At 41.0% G+C, this 15,988-nt stretch overlaps 1 protein-coding gene across 4 annotated transcripts in view; it reads right to left on the reverse strand.

Annotated features, from left to right (window-relative positions):
- Positions 1–7,123: 7,123 nt before the first annotated feature.
- Positions 7,124–15,988, reverse strand: part of HBS1L (HBS1 like translational GTPase) — an 86,232-nt gene continuing 77,367 nt past the window's right edge. For all 4 annotated transcript variants that reach the window (XM_045865588.1, XM_064598122.1, XM_045865589.3 and 1 more), the window contains 3 exons: positions 11,637–11,737; positions 8,862–9,006; positions 7,124–7,787 (listed from right to left, as the gene is read on the reverse strand). In XM_045865588.1, the coding sequence (XP_045721544.1) occupies positions 7,776–7,787; positions 8,862–9,006; positions 11,637–11,737 (258 nt within the window). In that variant the 3' untranslated portion in view covers positions 7,124–7,775. The remainder of the gene's footprint in view (positions 7,788–8,861; positions 9,007–11,636; positions 11,738–15,988) is intronic.

Below are 15,988 nucleotides of genomic sequence, written 5' to 3' on the forward strand. Positions count from 1 at the left end.
GGTTGATTAATCAGATTTCTTTGTCTTTTTGTATAGTTCATAATAATCCAAAAGATTCCAAGCAGAGGAGTCCCTAAGGGAGAGTTTTTTAAAGAAAGGGACTTTCTAAGGACACCATGGCGGTGGAGTTCTCTGCCACATAATAGCAGAATAGTGTGAGAAACTGGACCCAGTACTTTTTTTTTTGTTTTTAAGGTTTTATTTATTTGAAAGAGAGAAAGACAGCTAGAGAACACAAGCAGGGGGAGTGGGAGAGGGAGAAGCAGGCTTCCCGCGGAGCAGGGAGCCTGTTGCGGGGCTCGATCCCAGGACCCTGGGATCATGACCTGAGCCGAAGGCAGACACTTAATGACTGAGCCACCCAGGCGCCCCTGGACCTAGTACTTCTAAAAAGTGCTTCATGCTTCTCAAAACTTCCCCACACAGGAATAGGCCCAGCCTCTGAGCTGACATGGGTATTAGTCATAGTTGCATCTTTGTGCCACTTGCCGTTCAAGCTTGACCTGGTCCATTTTGGCGTAATTCAATGGCCCTTCACCTTCCTTCTCCCTCTGTCCTCCCAGGCCTTTTCTGTCCATACTGCAACCACTGACCCCCGCATGCAGGCCAACCACAGATCTGACTCTGGAACCAGAGCTCAGTTGAAGTGGGAGACACTTCCTGAGGACATAGCATCCAGCCTCACTTTGACCTGAGCCCTAACCTGCCTTCACGCCCTTCCCTCAAAACGTGGAACCAGTCATCTCTTGCCTTGTTTCCCTTAAGGAGACATAAAATCCTATATCCAGGCCTCAGAATAGAGACCCTACTCCCTTGTGGTTCCACCTGCCTCACTGTACCTTTGGATGAATTCTCTGGACTGGTTCACCTGCTCTCCAGGGCGTGTTCCGCCGAGCGCTGATCTATTCTTGTCATGCCCCTGGAGTAGCATTCAAGTGTGTTTCCATTAGCAGCAACCACATCTGCCCCCACCACACATACACCCCAGTGCATGGATTAGTGCCAGTCCTGCACAGTGAGAATAGAGGACTCAAGACTGTAAGCTCAACTGACAAAAATTATAAACATGATAAACGGAGCATACTCATATTCTGAAGAACTAATAGTTCTGGAATATTTCGGAAGAGGATAGGGTGTTTTCACCTCATTGACAAAAATTATTCCTTTTGGAAGGGGTAGGCATTCGCTGATTTAGAGAGCTCTCACATGTTTTTGGAGCTCTGAACTACCCAGGGCGGCTGCAGTACCAGGAAGCACAGGGTGTTTGTCACGTGAGCACCTGCCATATATATGCCAGAAGCCACAGCCAAACATAGAGGCACTTGATGCCAGGAGAAGTCACCTTCAACTCAGGGAGACAGCGCGCTAAACAAGCCACAGTGTAGTAGCCTGTGGGCACCCCGGGGGTGTGCACTATGCTCAGCAGAAACTCCAGAGAGGGAATGGAGAGCTCCGCCCGAGTTCACTGAAGGAATCAGAGGATGGAACTTGGGAGATGGATAAGGAAGGATGGGAAGGCAGTTACCAGGCAGACAAGAAGTGGGTAATTCCAGGCAGAGAGAATACCTATTCAGGACCCCACCTCCCTTCTGTCTCCACAAGAACCTTGACCAGCAGACTATCTCCTATCTGACCCTTTGTCCTCCACTCTCCTGGTTCTGCAGCCTTTCAATGAGCCCGTCTGTCCACTATAATATCGGATCATGTGACCAGTGTGGAGGAAAGCAGAAGCCTGGCAGTGAAGGCGTGTACCTTCTCCAACAGGAGAACATTGCTCCGACAATCACAAAATTAAACCCAGTTAATGGGGTGCCGAATTGATATTAGAAAGGCCACAAGCTATTTTGCGTCCCCATATATAGGTATGATTTAAATGACCTATTTATGTTGTTTTACACTATTATTTCTACCTATTTAAGTGATTTCTGTGTGAGAAAAAGTTGCTTCTGAGAGCTAGAAGCTGGCCTGGCCCTCATAGGCAGGCCACGGTGTTCTTCTATCAAACATTAACAATTCCTAAGTCTCTGACATCAGACCAGGTCGCGCTCTGTGATCCCGATGAAGTGGGATCCTATAATCACACCTGAATGAAAACCCAAGTACTGTGTAAACCTTAAAAATGATGAAACTACCCCCTCTTGTGGCTAACTTGGGTGACTGCCACCACTCTGCCTTGTTCCATTGCCCCCTACCTCTTAGATAAACGTGGGTCCCCCAGCTGCAGAATTACTCCCTTTCTGACAGCACCCAATCCGGAAGAAACCCTTGCTCACTTGAGCCCTCCTCAAAATTACTTCCCCCTCCGCATGCCAAGTCCTTTAACAAGCTCTCCTTACACCTTCTTCCTGAGCACCGAGTCCTCTATGGCCTGTGGTCTCTCTTGCTGCAGCAAGCATCAACAGAAGTATGTGCCCTGGTGGTCTTTGATGACATCCACAAATGATGGGCACCAACATACGCTTGCTGCAGAATATTCTACCACGACTTCCCTAATCTTAAAGGTTTGAACTACTTCCATGATCTGAGCATTTTGTATCCTGCCTCCCCACTTCCTTACCCCTCTCCCACGAGGCCATCTTACCCTCACCTGTGAACAACACACAGCTGAGTAATGAGTTCATGGGTTGCAATCCCTCTTACTTAAAGTTTTATATATTTAGCTCCTGTGTCCCTGTGTCTTTTAAAATTCAGTGCTGCAGGGAAGCCTGGGTGGCTCAGTCAGTGAGTGTCTGCCTTCAGCTCAGGTCATGATCCCAGGGTCCCGGAATCGAGTCCCGCATTGGACTCCTTTCTCAGTGGGAAGTCTGCTTCTCCCTCTGCCTGCCACTCCCCCCACCCCGATAAACAAGTAAATAAAATCTATAAATAATAAAGAAAATAAAATCTAGTTCTGCAGAAGACTGGGGTTCATTTTTTGTTTGAAGATGACTTTTTGGGGAACTTTGTTTTGTTCCCAAGATTTGTTTTAATCTTAGAATATAAAAGCTTTAACAGAAAAAATGTCGTTGTAATCCCTTTGTGATGTTTTGCATAAAAACGTTATACTCTCTTCATGTGCAATCTTGGGGTCTGTTTATCATTTTCATCTATCTGTACTCTAGGAGTGGAGTCCAAGGACAACTTCCAGATCATCAATTCACTGTCTGCAATTAGTATCTATTTTTACAGGCTTCGGTGAGCATTTGGATGTTGCTATTATGATTTGGGTTCCCGTGCCATCTCGTCTAACCTATCCTGGTTCTCTTCTCAACCCAGCCAATCTCCTATATGTCACAGATACCATGTGCAGTTAAAGAAAACTTCTGTTACCTACAACGCACAGGAAAGAAAGGTTTTTGCCTCCACCTGCTCAGAACCCTACGTGTACTTCTGATTTTTCCACAGGCCTGTGACCATGTTTCATAGTCATCTTTAAAAGAATTCTATGTAAGCCCAGTGTCGGCGAGCAAGAATGCATCAAGTTCCCTCGGCCATCTCACAGTCCACATGGGTGCTGCTAGAATCCCTGGCAGCCAGTTGATTTCTTGCCCCGATTCTGAAATGTAAGCACATCTGAATCACGAGGCTCCCAAGGCTTGCCCCAGCTCAGGAAAGACTCCAAAGTGGGGCTGTAGTTTCACAGACAAGAGGACAGACAGAAGCAGTGCTAAAGTTTGCTTCCCTAAGTTTTCTTTTTCCTTCACTATATAAACAGCCCCTGCACATACAGCATTAGAATACAAATAAAAACTTGTCATTTTCGGACAATGCAGGCCATCAGGAAATTAAAATCATTCATGTTGCTACCACCAGCATTAATTTTTTCACTCATTGAACAATCATATGTGCTAGGGACTAATACCGATAATGAAATAATAAACACAAAAGGTCTCTTTCCTCATGGGGCCTATATTTCAGTAGGAGAAAATAGTGAATTGTACAAATAAATGTGAAATTGCAGGCCTGAAAGTGTTCCAGGGAGAGGAAAGGGGTCCTCTGAAAGCACACAGTAACCCATCCTCTGTGACTGCGAGCAGAGCCCAGGGGCTCCCTGGGAAAGTGAGGAAGAACTGGTACATAAGAGCTGAGCCTCACGCTTCACCTGGTATTCCAATTAATCCTTATATGCAGTTATATGCTTCATCTCATCCCCAGGGTTTTCTAAAATCTTGAATAGCTTTGGCATTTTCAAAGAACCAGACTGTAAATTATTCAGCCATTCCACTTCTTCTAAGACCTCTGATATAGAAGGGCTTTCGACAGCTCAAACAAGGGTTACCGTTGGACTCACCTTGCCACTTGGACCCATCCCTCATGTCAGCGGGACACTGCTGGCTTGTGTCAGCTCTGGTCCTACTGCGAAGCTTCTCATTCATGTGCCTCTTCTTCCTGGAGGCGGGTGGCTTCTTAAGAATGGTTCTCACTGTTGGTGGGATTTTAAATGTTGCTAGTTTGGAGGCCTTTAAAAGCTGCCCTCTTGGGTGATTTTGCCAAAGCAAAACAGGCCTCCCCTCTTCCCCCACTAATTTCTAAATGGGCAGGAGGGAGACTGTGATTTACAGGCTGAATTACTTTGACTCAAGAGAATTTTTTATGGAAGTAAAATTTTACTTGAGCACTAATGGCTCTCCCTCCTCATCTAGACTCTTCTGCGTTGTCCTTAGGGTACATTCTTGCTGGATGCTTTCACATCATTAATTGTCCTTCGTAGTTTATGGTACTGAGAACCCCACCCCCGCTCCCGGCTGGGATGTCAGCCCAATGAAGCTCCCTTCTGTGCCTAAGAACATGGCAAGCTCATGTTGAGGAAGGAAGAAATGTTTTTCCATTAATATATCTCTGTGGATATTTTAGAGGAAAACTAGAAAGTGACGACCCAGTAATTTTTATTGGGTCTTCTTCTGGAAGGGGTTGTGTGTGTGTGTGTGTGTGTGTGTTTCAGCTGTATAATCTTGATGAACTCCTATAGATCAGGAATGTGCTAGGGACATTCAAATAATTTTGCATTTTAACATCATTTTTTAAAAGCTACTCATATTTTTTTGAAAAATCTTGTTACATTATAAAATAAAAAGATCACAGAGGGGCCCAAATACTGTCATAAATAATGAACATGTGGAAAAAAACACTAACAAGAAAAAACATGGATCTATGTTTTTTAAGCCCAGTTACTCTAGAGGCAACTGAGCAGTAGAGACTTACAAAGACTTGAAATCAGAGAACAGAGCCACTCGTGTGAACAAAGAGTAAAACCACACATAGGAAGAAGAAACACAGTATGGGCAGCAAAGTAACCCCAAATGGACATACTATTATTAGTATGGGTGGAAATTTCAAGGGGAGGATTTCCACCAAAGCCAACCCTGGGCATGCTTGCTGTATGTCTTGTCCCTAACCCCAATCTCCCACTGCCAGCACACCTGTCTCACAGGTGGTCCCCTTAATGTCACCACCCCCTTCAGCAACAACCAGTTGTAAACATAATGTAAATAAAAAGACCGCACCTTATCACAATTTAAGAAGGAAGAAATAAACTCATTTCTACTACTGCTACTACCATTTGTCTTATGCTATATCCTTATTTAAAGTTAATTCTATCATGACCTTGTACACACGGTGTAGGTTTCTTGTTCTTGCCCCCAGCCCTACCAGGTCTCAATCCATTTCCCCTTCCTAAAAACACCCTGAATTTCCTTCCCAGGAATCTCAGCTATGTGCTGTGGGTGATCCACTTCACACTCAACTACAAGGATGCCCCAAGCAAAGAAATTAAACTCAATTATAGTCAATGATAAGATGTTTCTAAAACTTCTCGAAAACACATGTTCTTTAAACCTGCCCTTGACCCTTGATGAAGGCTCTGAAGATCTAGGTGTGGAACTGCAGGGGGTTTTGTACGGAGTCTGAGGGGCGAAACCAACACCGGGGAAGGCAAAGTAGAGATGAGTCTTTGCTCACACTGTGAGCTGCTCAATCTACGCAGAGTCAAAGCAAGTCTACTGCTAGTCTTTCTTTTTTGCTTAAGTCACTTCAAGTTTTGTCAGACTTACCAGTTAAATTCCTGATTAACATAATACATAAATAAAACACTTTCTTACCTTAGCAAGTTTACTCTGAAGTAACAACTACTCAAATACTTCTCAGTAAAGAAATGTATTATAGGGGTGTCTTCCCTTTGTGATCATTCACCAAGCAGCACATTTACACTCTGTGTGTTTTAGCATATGGATGTATATTGTTCCACAGAATAATAAAAGAAATGCTGTTGTATATGGTAAGTCATCAACATACAAATCACACCATTTCCCAACAAAAAAAGCTTATCATACAGTCTATCAGATCAGAGTCCCAGGCTCAGCTGAGCACGAATTCTACTCTAAAGCAACTTGTACTCAGGAGGCAGCTCAACGAGTACCTGTTAACTAAGCACACCTTGGAGTTTGCTGTTGAAACTTCAAAGAAAAACATGACTTTTACTCACAGGGGACTTGCAGGCTATAAGGTATGCAAGATGAAGTCATCCCATATGTAACAGGAGGGGTGCCTGACTGGCTCAGTCGGTTAAGCATCCGACTCTTGACTTCGACTCAGGTCATCACCTCAGGCTGATGAGATCGAGCCCTGTGCTGGGCTCCATGCTGGCCATGGAGTCTGCTTAAGATTCTCTCTCCCTCTGCCCTTCCCCTCCTCTAAATAAATAAATAAATAAGAGAATAAGAGAAATAAAATTATGATTAGAAATGGAGGAGATGGGGTCGCCTGGGTGGCTCAGTTGTTAAGTGTCTGCCCTCGGCTCAGGTCATGATGCCAGGGTCCTGGGATCGAGCCCCGCATCGGGCTCCCTGCTCAGCGGGGAGTCTGCTTCTCCCTCTCCCACACCCCTGCTTGTGTTCCTGCTCTCGCTGTCTCTCTCTGTCAAATAAATAAATAAATAATCTTTTAAAAAAAAAAAAAAAGAAATGGAGGAGGTGAAATTTGATCTGCTACTAGGGGGGAAAAAAAAAACAAAAAAAAAAACAAGAATTCATGTGAAAGAGCCGAGAAACTTAGATGAAACAGATCCCATAAAATCCCCAAGTCATTCTTAGCAATGGTGGTAGAGAATCTCATAAACAGAATCTAAGAAACAAAACACAGTCTGCTGTTATGCTCAAACTAAGGCATTTTATTAGCTGTCTTTACACACCTTAAATAATATCTTGGTTACCAAAAGGACAGTTTCCACTAATTCCAAATTAAGCTTTCAAAGGTTCATTTGTTGGAGGAAGAATATTCTTATGCTCAACACAAAATACTTTTCCTATAATAACTTTCAGGAAATCTTTTCTTAGTTAACTAAAAAAAAAAAATTGCTCAGGTTAAATATTAACTGCCTCAACAACCCAATTTAGTTACTTTTCCTTAAAATGTGTGCAGTAGAGTTGAACACTGTAAACATTTTGTGGTTTGGCTGGAAGTAGAGTTCATTTCATGATGACTGAATGTCTTCTAATACATATTTCTGATAGTTTCCATAAATCTCAGCAAAGTAAATCCATTCACTAACATTTCAAAGGGAAAGCCGGTTTTTTAAATGAAAGTGTAACATTAGCCTTTCTTTGCCATTTGGCAACTTGAAATTTTTGCAGGAGTGATGATTAATACTTCTTTGCAGCTGATTATATCGTTTTAAGTTTCTCTCTCATTTAAAAAAATAACCAATTGCACATTGTTCCTTTAACTGAACAACTGGATTCTTTAAAAACAGAGGTTAGCTATTTCATTGCATTTGGAAACATGGTAGAAATTCTGACTCATCATTCTTTTATCTGTAAAAGAAAAAAAAGAAAAGGTGCTATAACAATCTGTCACATTTTAAGAAAAACAAAAAGGAAAATGGCAGCGATATAATCATTATGTCAAGATGAAACTTTTCTTTTTTCCTGTTACTTTTCCCCTTCCCCAGTCATGCTATTTCTGAGATTTACTACAATCTCTCCATTATTTTCCACAAGAAACTCATCTTATTTCTAGAATGCTCTTTCAGAAAGAATGCCTTGGCAGACTGTGATGTTGATGACAGTGCATTGGGTAACAGTCACTGAATGCCAATTACTGTGCCAAGTGCTTTGTGAGAGCCTTTCACTTCACAGCTATGGGAGGGAGGTTCTACTACCCTGTTTTTACAGGCGAATGAACTGAATGGACTTGTGCTGCTAGGAATCAGTGGGTAGCTGAGCGCCACAGCCTTTTGGCAGGATGCACGCATAACTGAATTTTGATGCAACATAAAGCTCTACATTCAAAGTAGACATCCCATTAAATGAACTGAATAATTTGTATGCAGAAAACAATCATATGAAGTATTCGTTAAAAATATAATATTTCTAAGATTTATATTAATAGTGATTATGTGGAAGAACATTTAAATTACTGAAGTTTGCCTCTGGCTATTTTCGCCAAACTCAACTGCACCTTACATTATACAACAGGTCCCTTTCAGAAACATTAATTGAACTTTCTGAGTGGATCATTTCAAATGCAAGGAGAACCAGTTATTTAAAAAAAAAAAAGTAAGGCGGGCTCTTCTAGTAAATGGAATCAGCTCCCCCAACTGTTTGACTCTTAAAGACTGTGTTCGCATAATGTGGATTGCTTACTTACACACCTATTTTTCAACGAGCTGACTTTAATTCTGAGAAACATTTTTCATGGAGAGGACAGTTCAGAAGTCTCCCCATGAAAAGTTCTAAAACCAAATATTTTCTTGCCATCATTTAAAAGAAATGTTAATATAAATTTTAAAATCTGTGCTCCCCTTCAGGCATGAGCCCTCAGGAATTCTTCCTGCAGAGCAGTAAAGACAAGACACGTGCACACACAGGCAACGCCCTCCACAGTACCTCCGTGACCACGCCCCCCGCGATCGTGGAGCCCCCGTAGCGCAGCATGAACCTCCCCAGCTCTTTAAAGTCTCTGTACAGCTCCAGAGCCACCGGGCGCTGTGTCTGCAGCTCCACCAAGGCACTCTGGCCTTTAGTCAACAGCCTAGCACACAAAAGGTGGGTGGGGAACAGGGATGGACCATACAGGTGAATAAAGGCAGTAACAGACTGAAAAATAAATACTTCACATTCGATCAACAAATCAACCTTCAAAAACTTAAAAAGAAAAAAAAAAAGTTTTTAAAAATGAAAATATATGCCTTTGTATTTTTCTGGGTTAGCTGAAAGAAATGAGAGGAGTGATTCTGGATAGAAGAAATATTAACTGGTTCATTTTATATATATATATGTATGTATGTATATATGTATTTTTTAAACCAATCTTCCAAATACAACTCTTGAAGGACCTTATAACCTAAAATGTTCAAGGACCCTCCACCAAAGCCTCCCCTTTTTTCCTCATGCAGTTGAGAGGTTCAATTAATAAGGAAAGTAAAGAATTTTCATTTTAAAAGAGGGATACAATGTAAAATGCTAACTGGTGGATTATGTGTTAGAAGTTACCTAGGACAATCTCCTAGTGCCAAAAGACTACTCTAAATTTCTCTCTTTCCCTCCCTTCTCTCTCTCACACACAGGAATAGTGATTCTCTAACAGGGGTTCAGAATAAAATCACGTAAGAGTTTTCCACAATATGATGTTTGTAGGAAATGAAGGTGGGGGGACTGGGGACATGAGCCTGACTGTAAGCAGTTTCATACAAATACATAAAAATCCTTGTGTGTGGGCTCATCTAAACTTACTGAAAGACTAGAACCCAAAAGGGGGCACTCTGAAAAGGTTCTCTAACTTAATTTTGATGTGCTCTAGAAGGACAGAAGATAGCAATTATAGATTCTCCTGAAAAATTAGTTCAGGGACAGACAGGTAAGAATAAGCCAAACAAGTTTCTAAAAGAGTATTCCAAAATTTCCAAATACTGGTTTTGGACAATTTCAGTCCAAAGCCCCATTCCTAAGAAAGGAGAGCATCTAATATATTCATTATTTGCACTTAATTTTGTTTTTAGAAAGCTCGATTCCATTCCACATAAAACAACTGAATCTACAATATACCTGAAGTGGAAATGAAGCAGAGAGACCAAATGGTGTTGGTGCAAAATAAGAGAAAAGCTACAAATAAGGGGCCAGGGAAAATTAACATGAGAATATATTAAAACCTAGTATCACTGAGCAAGGACTTTGTAGCAGAAGCAGGGAGGGGAAAATTCAGGATTAGACATGATGAGTCAATTCTAGATTGAGAATTCTCCGAATCACTTGTGTGGGTCCAATAACCTGGCTCCTGCCAAAAATAATAAATAATGTATGTGAACCAACGGACTAGGTTAAAATCCTGACTGCCCCTTGCTAGCTCCGTGAACCTGAACATGTTATATAACCTCTCTACACCTCAGTTTCCTTATCTGAAAAATGGGGACAAGAGTACATGCTTCATAGGGTTGCTGAGAATATAAATCATGCGAAAGCAGTCTAGGAAATAGTGCTCCTCAAGAAATGTTAGCCATTAGTTACAATTCTCAGAACATGATGCCACACTCATGCCAGAAGCTAAAGACTCAGGTTAAAAATGAAGAACTATCAGTGACTACACTGAAAAATGCACAGAACTGTTGAGTCACTATGCTGCACACCTGAAATTAATAGAACATTGTATGTTAACCACAGTTCAGTCAGTTCTTCAAACTTATCTTAAAAAATAAAAAAAAGAACTATTAAAGAACTATCTTTCAGAGAGAGATTAAGTAGCCCTTTCTTCCTAACTAATGGAGAAACAGGCATGGGTTCAGAGAAGTGTGAAGACCCTCTCTCCTACTCGCAGCCGACCTATTAATCCACTAACCAACTTTGGTCTCTTACACAGGTGCAAATGAAGAGGAACACCCAAAGACTGAAAAAAGGGGATTTTGGGTGGGATTCCCCATAGGGTTGAAGTGAGGAAAACCCCAAAGCTGAAGCAGCCAAGCCAAACTGTGGTCAGCCTTTATTGAAGTAGGGTAAGAAACTTAAGTTTCTCAGGAAGCACTTCCTTCTGAAAAATCCCAACCTTGTCCCAACCAAAGGAAACTGTCCACATCTAAGCCTGGATATTAATGGGAATCAGAGGGAAACAACATGGTGGTGATCACCTCAGCTTAAAGCTCCAAGTGGATTCTGAGCAGAAAGAAAATAATTTCTAGAAGCTACACAGTACTATGTAATTCACTTTCTTCCTGGAGTGTTCTTAGCATAAAGAATGATTCTCATTAAGGGGGTGACAAGATAGTTAAGAGGACCACTCAGCTGGAATTTGGAACTAGTGGCTAGGCATAATTCAAACTCATTCTTTAAAATGTAGAACTGATTTTTTTTAAGTGCCCTTTATTTTTACATCATCAGCATCTAGGGCTTGATATCTATATCTATATCTATATACTTAATTTTTATATACAGTTCACACCCTACTGCCCCCACCCACAACAGAAATTATATCTAGCATTCATACCTAGACAGGAGCTTAAACATGTGTTTTGTGTTCCTTTTAATCTAGTTTTTGAAAAAAAAAAAAAGATTTCTGGCCCAAGTAAAAATAGACTTTACTTATCACAAACAGAAATATTACAAAAATGAATTAATCAGTAAAAAAATCTGCTGAATTGCTTGTATTCACTATTTGTGCATTAAAACACTCACTTTGGCTTCTTCTTTGTGACTTCACCTGTGCTTTTGTTTAAGACACTAATCAGTCGTTTAATAACGGCAGGTTCACTGACAGTCTGGTAGTGTAACAGCACCTAAAACAAAAAATTGTCATGTCAAAAAATACTTCACCGTACATCTGTGGCCTTTTATTCTGACAGTCACATCTCATCACATTTTGACAGCCAGCACTCCCGCCTGGACCTTCCAGGGTCTCCAGCTGCTTCCTCTAAGTCCCACACTCCGATCAGGGTGTTCTCTAATTTACTAAGGGAAAAAGGTCATGGAGCCAGTTCAAGTTTCTCCTCCACCACCTTGCTGTGTGAACCTTAGTAGATCATACAACGTTCCTTACAGGACTGTGAAGAGAACTGAACAGGATCAGAGACACTGCCCGGGAGACGAGATGCTCAACAGATGCAAATTACTCCATCATAAAAATGAGGGAAGGTGGATCATGTCATATTCAGCAGTACTTAATGTATTCATTGTTGGATAATGAGAATAAGAGATTATGTGACAGTGTAGACAGGCTTTGAAGCCAGGCCTGACTCTACCCTTTCCAGGTGTATGATTTGGGGCAAGTCCTTGAAAAGCCCTTTACCCCCAACACCTCCAGCCTCAGGTTCCTTACCACTGAGGAAAATCAGATGATGTTATTTTGAAGTGGTGCCTAGCACAAGGTAAATATTCAGTTAATTGATGACCCTGGATATTTGCTATTACTGTTCATGTTTTATGTGTAAGGAAGTTTAATATCAAAAAGACTAAGTAAGGGGTGCCTGGGTGGCTCAGTCGTTAAGCGTCTGCCTTCGGCTCAGGTCATGATCCCAGGGTCCTGGGATCGAGGCCTGCATTGGATTCCCTGCTCGGCGAGGGGCCTGCTTCTCCCTCTCCCACTCCCCCTGCTTGTATACTCTCTCTGTCAAATAAATAAATAAAATCTTAAAAAAAAAAAAGTCTACGTAACTTAATGTGGCCATGGTGACATATTTCAGAGGTGAATTTTATGCTGAGGTCAACTGGAGTCTGAGTCAGACTGGCTATTCTCATGCAAATAATAAGCACCAAGTGTGCAACATGTCTACAGTAGGGTATAGTGGGAAGACCAAATACTAAGGAAGTGGCAAAGCTAAAGTATAACTCGTTTGAAATACCATTTTACGCTCTTTGCTTGAAGAAAAACACTGACACTTCTACTATGAAATTTCCTGGCTGAAACAATTTGCACGTTCAGAAAATAGAAATACCAGGGGGACTTGTGGATGCACAATCCTGGACTCTGTAACTTTCTAAAAACCAAGTCGTTCAATCAGCACTTGGTTAATTCTGTCTACTTGTCTCTCCAGAACAATGCTGCCCCCAGTCCAGGACCATCCTCTCTTATCCGAGTTAAAATGCAGGCTCCTTCCTGATCTCTCTGCCACCACTCTTGTCCCCTCCCACCCATTCTTCCTATGTCTACCCAACTGATTTTCTAAAAGACAGATTTAATGGTATATCCTTGCTTTTTAAAACCACAGAAACTTTAATTCCACTACAAGGCACCAAGACTCTTCTCAACCTGACTGTCACTTACTTCTCCAGCCTCATCTCTCTCCATCCCTCTCGCATTCTCTGCTCCAGACACACAGAGCTTCCACTCCCTACATGAACCAAGTCCGTTCTAACCTTTAGGCTTTTACACATCTTATGCTTCTGGCCAGAACACACCAGCTGCATTTGGCTAATTCTTACTCATCCTACTCTACCTCTCTTAGAGTAAAGCATCACTTCTTACAAGAAGCTTGAACCCCTAGTCTGAGCTAGATCCCTTCCTTTGTGTTCTGTAATCCCACACCATAACATCTCACCTTTATTGTAACTGCTGTTTTAAGTGTCTGTCATCCCATGTAAATATAAACTTTGTAAGACCGGTGCCAGATATTTAATCAGCGCTCAGTAAATACTTGTGAAATAAATAAAAGAATAAAGGAATAAGAACACCTAAAACATATGGAGGAAATCAGTCAAGTGGTGTTCCTTTGTTTTTTTAAGGCACAACTGAACCTCCATTACTCTGCAAAGGCAAATTAGTTTTGGGTTTTTGGGTTTTTTTGGGTTTTGTTTTTTGTTTTTGTTTTATATTGTTTTTTGTTGTTTTTATCAATGGCATTTAACCATTATAAACTGGAAACATTCCAGAAAAATTTAACAACCAACTCCTAGGGGGAAAAAAACCTTCCATAATGCATGGTAAAGTCACATTTGTGCATCCAAAGGATTCAGGGGTCAAATAGCACCAATGTATAACATAAATGTAGGTCTACACATCTAAGAAACATTTCTTTTGCAACGAATAGGTAAGTAAGCAGAAGTCCCTTACTTGGCTCGAGTGTAACTAAGAAGTAGGTACTGGTCTCCATCCATGGCTTGCCAAATTTGAAAGAATAGAGGCACATGAACCTAGTTAAGTTTCCTACCCTATTTGTGAGCTATGTGTAGGTTCCATCCAATGAAGTGGATGAAGAATGGGTTGTGCCAGTATGGAGTAAGTTTTGTTTTTTATCTCTACACCATCTTACAGGTAGTAGCTCAAAAACAAAAAACAAAAAACCCCTGTGGAACACACGAGTGAAAAAAATCTACATACAAATAAGTGGAAAGTAATTATATATTATCTTAACATTTAATTCATATTATATATAACCAAAGTCACCTATAATTCAAAGCAGTCTACAGCATAACGTAAAAGGAAAAGAAAGTACTCAATTTCAAAGTGGAAAGTAGTGAGTATGAGTCGTGGCTTAATCACTTCTTGTCCAGATAGCCATCACCCCCAAGTCTCCTATTCCTCATCCTTAAGTGCAGACAACACTAACACAAGTGCACAATCTTATCTGCAATTCCAAAATCCTAAGGACTGAAAACCCAAGTTTTTCCTAATTCTGCTATAAACCTATTTAAGTAGTAAAACAGCACTTGAAGTAAGGCAATTTACAGTCCTTATTTTTTTCACTTAGCATTAGTATTAATAAGCTGTGGTACAGAATGATTAGTATGTTTGATTACAGGGTGTTGCCCCACTCTCTGTCAGGGGTTTTACATAACATACATGCATCACATCACCTTTCTTTTATCTGAATATTTCTGCATTCTGAAACACACCAGCTTGAAGAGTTGCAGATAAGGGTTGGGACTCTACTTCATGTGCAGTTGTGAAAATAAAATTATAAACTATAATGAGCTACATAACCTGTTAGGTGGCAAAATAAGCCAAATTATTATTTTCCTTACACCTCCAGGTAACCCTTATTATAAAATTATTAATGCATATACAGTCAATTAGTTTACAACAAGGATGCCAAGACCACTCAGTAGAGAAAGGACAGTCTTTACAACAAATGGTACTGGGAAAACTGGACATCCACATGCAAAAGAATGAAGATGAAGCCTTACTTTACCCATGTACAAAAAATTGACTCAAAATGGATCAAAGACCCAAACAAAAGAACTAAAACTATGAAACTCATAGAAGAAAATAGAGGGGGAAGTGTCCTTGATGTTGAATCTGGCAGTGATGACAGGACCTCATCAAAATTAAAAACTTCTGTACATCAAACAGCACTATTAAACGATCAAGAAGACAACCCACAGAATGAAGAAAATATCTGCAAATCATGTATCCGACAAGGGATTAATACCCAAAATACATAAAGAAGTGAAAAGATGCTCAACATCACTAGCTATTAGGGAAGTGCAAATCAAAAGCACAACGAGATACCATTTCACGCTGAGTTTGCCTATTATAAACAAACAAACAACAAAAATCACCCCCCACCCAACACTAACAAGTGTTGATGAGGAAGTGGAGAAATCAGAACAGCTGTGCAGTGCTGGCAGGAACACAAACTGGTGCAGCTACCGCAGAAAACAGTTTGGTGGTTCCACAAAAAGTTCAACACGGAATGACCATATGATCCAACAATTCCACTCCTAGGTATACACCCGAAAGAATGGAACCTGGGGGCTCAAACAGATACTTGTATGCCAATGTTCAACTGCCCAAAGACGTAAACAAGCCAAATGTCCATCAACAGATGAATGGATAAACAGGTGGCGTATACATACAAAGGAATAGCATTCAACCTTAAAAAGAAATGAAATTCTGATACATGCTACAACACTGATGAACTCTGACAACATTATGCTATGCTAAGTGAAGTAAGTCAGACCCAAAAGGGCAAAATTGTATGATTCCACTTACAGGAGGCACCTGGAATACGCAAACTCAGAGAGAAAACAAAATAGTGGTTACCAGGGGAAAAGGAGAAGGGATAATAGGGAGCTATTGTTTAATGGGTACA

The sequence above is a fragment of the Mirounga angustirostris genome, unplaced genomic scaffold (genome assembly GCF_029215605.1).
Source record: "Mirounga angustirostris isolate CCGP_5_RB_7025 unplaced genomic scaffold, mMirAng1.0.hap1 SCAF_8, whole genome shotgun sequence".
Classification (NCBI taxonomy): domain Eukaryota; kingdom Metazoa; phylum Chordata; class Mammalia; order Carnivora; family Phocidae; genus Mirounga; species Mirounga angustirostris.